At 41.5% G+C, this 12,488-nt stretch overlaps 1 protein-coding gene across 1 annotated transcript in view; it reads left to right on the top strand.

The window, feature by feature from the left end:
- Window positions 1–12,488, top strand: part of GPATCH3 (G-patch domain containing 3) — a 37,664-nt gene that overhangs the window by 11,066 nt on the left and 14,110 nt on the right. The window contains exons 3-4 of the mRNA XM_089686234.1: window positions 7,765–7,939; window positions 8,065–8,246. Of these exons, the coding sequence (XP_089542360.1) occupies window positions 7,765–7,939; window positions 8,065–8,246 (357 nt within the window). The remainder of the gene's footprint in view (window positions 1–7,764; window positions 7,940–8,064; window positions 8,247–12,488) is intronic.

Raw genomic sequence — 12,488 nt, 5'->3', positions numbered from 1 at the left:
AGGCGTCAGGTTATTTTCTCTATTTTGGCGAGTCGCAATGTCGTGAAAAGAACCCCTTGCTCATTCACAAGGAGAGGGGGTGCAGCATCAGGGTGCCCCCTTGTTTAAAGGGGTCCCCTGATGCTAATGAGCTCCCCTTGTGGGGAAGAGGCCCTTGTCCCCATCGGCATGGGAAAACTGTCCCAAAGCCTGGCAAGCCTTTTAGGGGGGACGTGGTTTTTATGGGGTTTTTTTATTTTTTATATTTTCCTGTGGAGTCCCTCCTAACCTTTTTACCAGACCTAAATGGATTAGGGGGAGGGGGGATCACACACTCTTTTTGTTTTGTTTTTTTTACCACATCCCCACCGCCCTTTAGCAGAAAACTGCTACAGGGCGGCAGGGGTGCGCGAAATCACGTGTGTCTATATATACGTGATTTTGCATTTCCAGGTGTGGGGGCGTGTGCGAACCCTACCCGCACTGCCATCCACGGCTGTCAATCACCGGGTCCCCGGGGAAATTACTCGCCAGCGCCCAGTGGTTTCCAACGATCATCGACGGGGAGGAGGACTGTTTTGCTTACTGGCAGTTGTCCTCCTTGTCAGCTCAAGCACACTGCTCTGGTTGGCTGTGCAAATTTTTTTTTTTTTCTTTTTTTTTTTTTTTACAAAATAAATAACAAACATGTCTACACTTACCTGCTGTGTGCAGTGGTTCTGCACAGGGCATCCCGGATCCTCCTCTTCTTGGGTCCCTCTCTCCTGTCGTGTGACCCCACAGCAAGCCGCTTGCTATGGGGGCACCCACTGCGCCGTAGGTCCATTCACACACAGAGCTGTGGCTCGGCCCCACCCCCTCTGTCCTCATTGGCGCACTGGCTGTGATTGACAGCAGTGGGAGCCCATGGCTTCCGCTTCTGTCTCAGCCAGTGAGTGGAGGGAGTCCCAGGATAGCCGAGACTAGGGCTTAGGTGAGTATTGGGTGGGGGGGGGGGGATTGGAGGTGATGCTGTAAGCAGAATGCATGAAGGTAAAAAAAAAAGAGAACCTGGAGTCTTTTGAAGTACTTTAAACATAACACACCTTTTGGTGCAGTCTTGCACTATATTATAAATTATATTATATATTGCACTGCATTTATTAATGTGAATATAGGTGTAAACACAGAGGTGAAAAAGGTGCATCAGGAAGGCATCTTCAGACACTTTAGCAGAGATCATCCCATATAATTTTAAACATTTATAGAATTCTATTTTTAATTTTTGAATTCCAAAAACCAAAAGGAATCCTTGGATGAGTTACAAAATTTATCTCCCCACATGGACACACAGCCCAAACTGTATTATTAAATGAAATACAATCAAAAGGCAGTTGAGACTCTTGATAATCGTTCTTAACCACTTGCCCTTGAGAAGATTTACCCCCCCCCCCCTTCCTGGCCAGGCCATTTTGTGCTGTTCTGCACTGCGCTATTTCAACTGGTAATTGCACAGTCTGCAATGCTGTACCCAAACTAAATTTATGTCCTTTTTTTCACACAAATAGAGCTTTCTTCTGGTGGTATTTGATCATCTCTGCCGTTTTTTCATTTTTGCACTATAAACAAAAAAAGGCCACAAATTTTGAAATAAAAACAATATTTTTCAGTTTTTGGTTATAAAAAATATCCAAGAAACTCAGTCATAAATTTAGGCTAAAATGTATTCTGCTACATGTCTTTGGTAACAAAAAAAAAATCTTAATATTTCTCATTATCTCATGTATATGAATTGGTTTGTGTGAAAGTTTTAGCCTCTACAAACTATGGTGTATGTGTATATATGTATGTGTGTGTGTGTGTATATATACAGTTGCAAGAAAAAGTATGTGAACCCCTTGGGATTACATGGAGTTTTGCATAAATTGGGCATAAAATGTGCTCTGAACGTCATCTAAGTCACAACAATAGAAGAACACAGTCTGCTGAACATAATACTACACAAATATTAGATGTTGCCATGGTTTAATTGCACATAACATGTAATCATTCACAGTGCAGGGAGGAAAAAGTATGTGAACCTTTGGACTTAATAACTGGTTGACCCTCCTTTGGCAGCAATAACCTCAACCAAACGTTTCCTGTAGTTGCAGATCAGACCTGCACAACGATCTGGAGTCATTTTGGACCACTCCTCTTCACAAAACTGTTTCAGTGTAGCAATATTCTTGGGATGTCTGGTGTGAATCGCTCTCTTAAGGTCATGCCACAGCATTTCAATCGGGTTGAGGTCAGGACTCTGACTGGGCCACTCCAGAAGGCATATTCTGTGCTGTTGCAGCCATTGTTTTGTTGAATTACTTGTATGCTTTGGGTCATTGTCCTGTTGCATCACCCATCCTCTGCGGAGCTTCAGTTGGCGGACAGATGGTCGTACGTTTTCCTGCAAAATGTCTTGATAAACTCTGGAATTCATTTTCCCATCAATGACAACAATTCGTCCAGGCCCTGAGGCAGCAAAGCAGCCCCAAACCATGATGCTCCCTCCTCCATGTTTCACAGTGGGGATGAGGTTTTGATGTTGGTGTGCTGTGCCTTTTTTTCTCCACACATAGTGTTGTGTGTTCTTCCCAAACAACTCAATCTTGGTTTCATCTGTCCACAGTATATTTTGCCAGTAGTGCTGTGGAACATCCAGGTGCTCTTTTGCAAACTTCAAACGTGCTGCAATCTTCTTTTTGGACAGCAATGGCTTCCTCCGTGGTGTCCTCCCATGTACTCCATTCTTGTTTAATGTTTTCCTTATTGTAGATGTGTCAACAAAAATGTTAGCATGTGCCAGAGATTTCTGTAGGTCTTTAGCTGACACTCTGGGATTCTTCTTTACCTCATGCAGCATTCTGCGCTGTGCTCTTGCAGTCATTTTTACAGGACGACCGCGCCTAGGGAGAGTAGCAACAGTGTTAAACTTTCTCCATTTGTAGACAGTCTGTCTTACCGTGGACACATGAACATCAAGGCTTTTGGAGATACTTTTGTAACCCTTTCCAGCTTCATGCAAGTCAACAATCCTTGATCGTAGGTCTTCTGAGAGCTCTTTTCTGCGAGGCATGGTTCACATCAGACAGTGCTTCTTGAAACCAGTAAACCCAAAACAGGTGTGTGTTTTTCAAGGGCAGGACAGCTGTCAGCAACACATCCAATATCATCACACTGATTGGAGTCAAGGTTGGCTCACTCCTGGCTCCAATTAGCTCTGGGAGAAGTCATTAAGCTAGGGCCTCACATACTTTTTCCTCCCTGCACTGTGAATGTTTACATGTTATGTGCAATAAACCATGGCAACATCTAATGTTTGTGTAGTATTATGTTCAGCAGACTGTGTTCCTCTATTGTTGTGACTTAGATGATGTTCAGAGCACATTTTATGCCCAATTCATGCAAAACTCCACGTAATCCCAAGGGGTTCACATACTTTTTCTTGCAACTGTATGTATATATATATATATGTGTGTGTGTGTGTGTGTGTATATATATATTGGAATTTACGTCGCTTTTACTTTCTGACTGCCTATCACATTTCTTGAGGTGCTATAATGCCAGGGAAGTACAACCCCCCCCAAATGACCCCTTTCTGGGAAGTAGATACCACAAGGATTTTGCAGAGAGATGTTGAGTCCATAGAACATTTTTTTTTTTTCTACAAATTTTTTGAATATTACTCTTCTCTTTTTGTTTTTTTTTTTTGTTTTTTTATTTACACATAGTTGTCACTTTAATGATATATTGATCATGCATGCCATGGGTATATGTGGAAAAACACCCCAAAATATATTCTGCTACTTCTTCCGAGTATGGGGATACCACATGTGAGAGACTTTTTGGCGGCCTAGCTACATACAAGCCTCCAAAATCCAATGACCACCTCCAGGCTTTCAAAGGGCATATTTCCTCAAATCATTTCCCCACTACCTATCACAGTTTTGGAGGCTCTAAAATGCTAGGATTGTGCAAACCCCCCCCCCCCCCCCCCCAAATATCCCATTTTTTTGAAAGTAGACACCCCAAGGAATTTGATAAGAGGCATGGTCAGTATTTTACAGATATCATTTTTGTCACAGGGTTTTTAAAATAAAAAATAGATGTTTTGTTTTCCAAAAACGTGGCGACAAATGAGATCTGCAAAACACTCACTATGCCTTAGTAAATACCTTGGAGTGTCTACTTTCCAAAAAGGGGTCATTTGGAGGGGTTGCTTCTACTATCCTGGCATTTCAGGGCCAGCATTAGAAGCTTATGCCACACATCACCCACTCTTGAAGACCAAGCCTTTTCTGACACTTCTTGTTCACATGAAAAAACGACTCTTTTGCTAGAAAATTACTTTGAACCCCCAAACATTATATATATTTTTTTAAAGCAGAGGCCCTAGAGAATAAAACAGTGGTTGTTGAAATTTTTATGTCACACAGCATTTGCGCAGCAATTTTTCAAACGCAAATCTTTTGGGAAAAATACACTTTTTAGAATATTAATGCACAAAAACACAATATATTGCCCAATTATTTGATAACAGATATTACGCTGAGTAAATAGATACCAAACATGACATGCTTTAAAATTGCGCATGCCTGTGCAATGGCAACAAAGTACATACATTTTTATTATCGATAGGCGACACTTTAACCTCCTTGGCGGTGTTCCCGAGTGTAGCTCGGGGTAGAATTTCTATACCAAGAACGGTAACCCCGAGCTACACTCGGGCTTACCATGCAGCGTTCTCTGGGGGTCCCTGCAGCACTTACCTTGTCCTTCGCTCCCACGATGGGTCCCCTGCAGCGTCCCCGTCCATCTCCTCCGGCGGATGCCGGCATCTGGCTTCCGTGTTCCGGTCCCCGTGACGTCGGAACGTTCGGGCGGCGGAACCGGCGGGAAATTTGAAATTTTTAAAAAATGACATTTTTGCTGTCATTGCTGTTTCACTGCATTTCACATACATTTTGTCCCCACTGCTTTGTCCTGTGCCCTGCCTGCATTTTGACTGTTCTTTCTGCCTGGAAACTTCCATGGCGGCCAAAAAGCATCCCTTTACGTCAAAAGCGGTTTTAGAACAGTGATAGTAAATCAGAACCACTTGCAGAATTGAGTGATAATGATTCGTGGGGAAATTCGTCATCAGACACTGAAAACGATTTTGCGACTTTGCTCAGCGATGTGCGAATTTGCCTCTGTATTTCAAATTTCAGTGTTTTTGGTTTGATTATATTATTGAATTAAATTTATTATTATTATATTATTATTTTTTATGATTATTTATTAAATTATAATTTATGATTTCGTGTTTCAAGTTTTATCATATCCGGAATGTTTAATGGACTCTTTTTCGGATAGATTTCAGTGAGTTATTCCTAAAAATTACAGCCTACAATTAAAAACTACATATTTCCATGCAAAAAAATGGTACCGCTTTCAGCACAAAATTCCTGACATGATCATACCGCCAGGGAGGTTAAAAGCCTTTACAGCTCACCAGTTTGTATTTACACAGGAGGTATAGTGCTATAATTACTGCCCTTGATCTGATGCTCGAGGCGATACCTCACATGGATGGTGCAACTGCTGTTTACATACCGACACAGGGTCAGCGATTGCGCATGCAGGTGTGCGTGCTGGGAGGCAAGAGTGTTTCGGTTTTGGTTTTTGTTTTGTTTTGTTTTTTTTTGTTTTTCTTTAGTTATTTAGATTTTTTTTTTCTTATTATACTGTCTTTTTTTTTTTTTTTTAATTTTTATCACTTTTAATGCTATCACAGGGAATGCAAATATCCTCTATGACTTCAATGGGCATTGTCATATATTCTTTTTTGAGAAATCTTGGGTCTATCAAACTCTAGATATCTCCTCTGCCCTTACATTATCTAATCTCACCAAGATCGTTGTGATCAGATGCTTTCCCAACTTACAAATGGCACTGTTTATATCCTGAAAAACTGAAGTGATGAAATGCTCATAGCTTCCAGTCTCTTGGACTATAGAGATGATTGGAGCCATTCTGGTCTCTGATCAGCTCTATGGTCAGCCAGTGGATCTGCCAGCTGCATTCTCGGATTCCCCTGTGGGACAGGAGAGCCCAAGAAAACTGTGGAAGGCAGCAGGAAGGTGGGGCGGTGTCTCTTCCTGCTGCTCGAAAAAAAAACAATTCGGCAGCTAATTGGCCAATAGGATTTACATGAAAGCTGACCACCAGCTGAAAAAAACGGTACCAGAATGATGCCTGTAGCTGCAGGCATCATCCTGGTATAACCACTCAAAGTCCAGCGACGTTCCAGTACATTGCTGGTCCATGTTGGGCATATATGTAACAGCAGAGACACGGGCATACCATGAATTGGCTCTGTGGACCAATATGACTGCAATTCATTCTTTTCTGTAATGCCCATGTTGAGGGTTAGACCCCAAAGAGTTTTAAATTCAGAAACATTGTGATAGGTTTCCATGCGAATTGTCTAGCAAGAGCTGAATTTGGGTGTGCGGTCATGTATTGTTGTGCGTATAAATTGCCTTGGCCCACAATGAATTGGTACAAATCTTCCATGAAAAACAGCGGAAGGGCTAAACGCTAGTGCTGGCAGCTAACGGGGCAGATCCTGCTAACTCTGCGTTTTTGGGGACACTATACAAAGGAGGCACTAGTATAGTTTGTTCATGATGAATATATTGATCCGTACAAACACTAAACTAGTAATGGGGTTGATCAGCGACCTATAGTGTGCGGGCAATCTAACGCTAGCTGACCCTGACTGGGCAGGATGCTTACTGACCCTGATGCTATCTGATGTCACTAGTGGCAGGAATTCAGTGATCAGTGAAAAATTCTATATGCTGACACTGTACTAATGGCACTGGTTGGGTTACGTTGTGATCAAAGGGTTAATAAGGGCGATCAAAGTGTTAGATGTGCTAATCTAACGTGTGTAAAATGTAGTGGTGCTTTTACTTGGTGCGGTGTTCTCCCTTCTCTCCCTGGACCAATGGGTGGGGGGGGGGGGGGGCAGCAGGGTGCACAGGTGCATTCATAGCCCAAAATAGGAAGCGATGCAAGATTACGTCGCTTTGCCAAGAGCTGCCGCTCGCCCGCAAAATGCAGGTAAGCGGTTGGCAAGTAGCAGGGAAAGAAAAAAAATTATTTTTTTTTAAACTTTTTTTTTTTTTTTTATACTTTTTATCAGAATAGTACAATGTTACCATAGTAACATTGTACTACTTTGGGGGGGAGGGGTGATCAGGGTTTTTTTTTTTTTTTCACACCAGCTGGAGCTGGTCATATGGTACAGGGTGCTGTGATTGTCCCCATGTATCATGTAACATCTGTGGGCCAATCACAGCTCACTAAGAAGAGAAGCAGAGCTGTTATGAATGAAATTGATTCATAACAGCTTTGCTTGCATAGTGATCATGTGATCGCATAGCGATCACATGATCGCCGAGTTCCATTCACCGGGATCTTAATTCCACTGGACACAGCAGACGCGAGGGGGGGAGCGCTGTGTTCGTGTTAGTACAGCCAGAGCAACGTATGCTTTGCCTGTAGCTGCTGCTCTGCCGCAGTACATTGTGGGCGGGCAGGAAGCGGTTAAAGGGCAGGAAAACAAAAGGAAAGCCTAAATGGTCATAAACATGATATATCTCTTCAGCCCATTATGTTGAGGTGTTCCTCCTCTATCCTTGTAACAAATCAGGAGAGAAGAATTGTATGTTTTGGCTACAATTTTAGAACAGTGTGTGAGCAGTCATCTTTTTGTTTTAGGATAACGACACATGTGAAGAATGGGAGCGTCACGAAGCTTTACATGAGGATGTCACGTCACAGGAGCGCTGCAAGGAACGCTTGTTTGAGGAGGAAATTGAACTGAAATGGGAGAAGGGTGGATCAGGACTGGTGTTCTACACAGATGCTCAGTTGTGGCAAGAACAAGAAGGGGGTAAATACTGATCTGTGAAAAATTACAGATTTAAGAAATTGAGCAGACATTTTAAAGTGCTTTTCTTTCACGGTCTTTACATGTTTTTGCCTTTTTAAAACAACATCTTTTCATTTCTTTACCAGATTTTGATGAACAAACTGCTGATGACTGGGATGTAGACATGAGTGAATATTATGAACCTGGTGCTGGAGATAAGGATGCCAAAGATTATTTAAAGATGCGGTCAGAATCTAGAAGGCGAGATGGACTGTATGATGCAAAAGAGAAAAAAAATGGCCTTGGCTGTTTTGAGCAACATACAAAGGTTTGTCTTGTTATTATACAAGGTTAAACTACCAAAGTTATAGAACTTATAATTCTAGGGTATTTCCTACAGCAAAACAACTGGCACATGTACCAGTTTAACAATGCTTCCAATGTCCACATATCCACTAAAAATAATTTTACTAGATGTTTTGTTTTTAGGCTTTGAAAAAATTAAAATCTATTTACAATAACTGGATAAATCCGTAGAACCCATTAGTAAAATAAAATTGAGCTGGTGCCTACTTGGGTTTTTTTTTTTCTTGTTAATATAGGTTGATTTAGTGGCTCTGTATTTTACATGATTGCTGTTATATACATACAGTTGGTAATAGTTTTGTACCATTTTAAAGAAAGCATGAGTGATGACTTAGAACACAAAATGGATGACACAATCTCCATAGTATATAGTCACGAACAATACTTTGACGCTGTCAAACTTGATATTTCAACTGCTTTATTTAAAATTGAGGACTAGGAGAATCATAGTAGGAGGGGAAATGTCAGAATCTGCAGCCTCCCCAAATTCATCAAATATCTTAACTTTACTGTGACTGCCTTACTGCAAGAGCTTATCCTGGAAATTCTGGTGGAAAGACAGCAATTCAGCTGTATCCATAGAGTCCTGGGCCCTAAAAGAGCAGATGGTCCTCCCTGGGTGATATCCTAGTGAAACCCACCTATTACAAAACCAATGAGGCTATTATACAAGCAGCCTGGTCTAAAAAACTTAAGATTTTACTCTCAAATACTAAATCTTCACTGACCTGGCTCCACAGACCTTGTTAAATCAGATCTCGAACCATATATACAAATCCTGCAAAACTACAATATCAAGTATCGATGGGGCTTCCCTCTCAAACTGTTTTTTTTTTTGTTTTGTTTTTTTGTTTGTTTTTTTTACATGAGTCATCCATACTCTCTCTTCCCTGGATGAGGCACAGAAAGTCCTTTTGAACAATTGATCTTCCTACCCTTCCCACACTTTATCCCCTACCCCCTCCTCCTCCCATCACTCCCTTTCCTATCCCTTAGGCGCTTGTTATATCAACCACACATCAGGATGGTCCTTGTGACCCTCACATTCTCGTAGTGCTTCAGTGCGCCACCAGTGCTTTTTAAATTGTGTTCTCTCTGCTATAACTTTTTCTGTGTATGGCATTTCACAAAAATACCCCCTTCACATGTTCCCTCAAACTCGCTGACCTTACCTATCTGGTAGATTGTTAGAGTTAGGGATTACATGTACTACTCAGCGCCTTCATAGAAATAGACCATTTCCTTGTTCCTTAGTCTTTCCTTCCTGATATTCTCAGTCCTGAAATAGAACTAAACCCATAGAATTTAAGTTTCAGAAACCATTCCCAACATGTGCTACTAATGGTAATTGTTGCAGTTGCTTGTGCCCTCACCCAAACTGTCAAACCATCAAATGGCTGGTCTTATATCTGATCACATGTGTAGCATCATGGTAGGTGAAAATCAAAGGCTAAGATGGCAGCTTCTGTGGTTGTAAATGATAGGATGGTTTAGTTCCACTTTAAGATCCTATCTATGCTGTAGTCCAATCTCCCACTTCTACTTTACTTAAAATCCATGACCTCGGCCCCGCAGCAATAAGCTTGGCATTTAAATTCCTGTTTATCTTTTAAGGATACAGTTGATGCAATCCATACTTCCCTTTCTGTGAAGATTTTGTGGAAAGCCCATAAAGCCACAATCTGGGGGGCAGTTATTCAAATTCCTACACGCAAAAGAAAAGAGATTCTAAAATCGCCCACTATCCTCTCACCTTGTCCAACTAGAGATTCAAATCACTCCAGACCGCATCTGCAAAAACATATAGAAACAGCCAGAGCAGAAGTGATTCTTCTGAATGATGGGACACAAAACAATTGCAATGGACTTGGTAAACATTTTACACCTGTGCTACCAAGCCAGGTCCAATGCTAGCGAACGTATTTAACACCTTCCCATCTGGCCTATAGCAGATTGACGGCCGGGAGGGACACTCCTGTCGAAAGGAGCCGCTCACGGGGCCGCAGAGCGGCAAGATCTTGCACACTTGCCCGTTGCCAGAGTCATGTGACTGTTGTGATTAATCACAGCAGATCACATGTCAATTGTATACAATGGATGACTTCCTGTCAAGCCATCCATTGTGTACAATTGTGGTGTTAGCTGTGATTGGTCAAAGTAGTCACATGGTACAGACAGGGCCAATCACAGCCCGTCTGTATCGTGATGAGCTTTGCCTAATCACAACAAAAGACTGAATCCGTTTCATTTAGTAACAATGATTGCAAATATCAATGAAATACATTGGTATTCGCAATCATAACGTGTAAACAAAAACAAAAAAAAAACCTGATCACTTGCCCAGAGTAGTTCAATGTTACTATGGTAACATTGTATTGCTTTGACAGTGTATTGGGGGGGGAAAAAAAAAAGTAAAAATAATGTGATAAAAAAAAAAATAAACATTTGAAAATAAGAAAAAAAAATTTTTTAATTTACATACTGTCACCACTCAGTGTCCCTGATCACTGCCACACCAGTTATATAATAACGCTGTACTGGACTGATGACAATGTTTTTATTTTTTTTTGTTTTTAATTTCTACATTTTCCAAAATATTGTAACAAAAAATTACAACCTCTAAACAAAAAACTCACCATGCTGCTTGCTAAATACCTTGGACTGTCTATTTTCCAAAAATGGGTAATTTGGGGGGTATTTGCACTATCCTGGCATTTTCAGGTCCCCAAATCCACAATCTTAGAAAATTAGAATATTACATGCAATCAATAAAACAAGGATTGTACATAGAACAATATCGGACCTCTGAAAAGTATACACATGCATATGTACTCAGTACTTGGTTTGGGCCCCTTTTGCAGCAATTACTGCCTCAATGCGGCGTGGCATGGAAGCTATCAGCCTGTGGCACTGCTGAGGTGTTATGGAAGACCAGGATGCTTCAATAGCGGCCTTCAGCTCTTCTGCATTGTTCGGTCTCATGTCTCTCATCTTTCTCTTGACAATGCCCCATAGATTCTCTATGGGGTTCAGGTCAGGCGAGTTTGTTGGCCAATCAAGCACAGTAATCCCACAGTCATTGAACCAGGTTTTGGTGCTTTTGGCAGTGTGGGCAAGTGCCAAGTCCTGCTGGAAAATGAAGTCAGCATCCCCATAAAGCTTGTCTGCGGAAGGAAGCATGAAGTGCTCCAAAATCTCCTGGTAGACGGCTGTGTTGACCCTGGACTTAATGAAGCACAGTGGATCAACACCAGCAGATGACATGGCTCCCCAAATCAACACAGACTGTGGAAACTTCACACTGGACTTCAAGCATCTTGCAGTGTGTGCCTCTCCATTCTTCCTCCATACTCTGGGTCCTTGGTTTCCAAATGAGATGCAAACGTTGCTCTCATCAGAAAAGAGGACTTTGGACCACTGAGCAACAGACCAGGTCTGTTTTTATTTAGCCCAGGTAAGATGCTTCTGATGTTGTTTGTTCAAGAGCGGCTTGACAAGAGGAATACGACATTTGAAGCCCATGTCCAGGATCCGTCTGTGTGTGGTGGCTCTTGATGCACTGACTCCAGCCTCAGTCCACTCCTTGTGAAAGTCCCCAACATTTTTGAATGGCTTTTTCCTGACCATTCTCTCCAGGCTGCGGTCATCCCTGCTGCTTGTGCACCTTTTTCTTCCACACTTTTCCCTTCCACATAACTTTTCTATTAATGTGCTTTGATACAGCACTTTGGGAACATCCAACTTCTTTTGCAATTACCTTTTGCGGCTTTCCCTCCTTACGGAGGGTGTCAATGATGGTTTTCTGCACAACTGTCAGGTCAGCAGTCTTTCTCATGATTGTGATTCCTACTGAACCAGACTGAGAGACCATTTAAAGGCTCAGGAACCCTTTGCAGGTGTTATGGCTTAATTAGCTGATTAGAGTGGGACACGTTGAGCCTAGAATATTGCACCTTTTCGCAATATTCTAATTTTCTGAGATTGTGAATTTGGGGTTTTCATGAGCTGTAAGCCATAATCATCACAATTATGACACATCACAGCTTGAACTATCTTGCTTTGCATATAATGAGTCTATCTCCTATAATATATATATATATATATATATATATATATATATATATATATATATATATATATATATAAATATATTCTCATGGATTGTGGACTCTATAACTTTCCTACAGGCTAAATTATATACACT

This window comes from Staurois parvus, unplaced genomic scaffold (assembly GCF_062004578.1).
Source record: "Staurois parvus isolate SC_StPar_1 unplaced genomic scaffold, SC_StPar_1.0 ptg000394l, whole genome shotgun sequence".
Classification (NCBI taxonomy): domain Eukaryota; kingdom Metazoa; phylum Chordata; class Amphibia; order Anura; family Ranidae; genus Staurois; species Staurois parvus.
The sequence above is the reverse complement of the archived record's forward strand: the minus strand, read 5'-3'. Positions and strand labels throughout refer to the sequence as shown.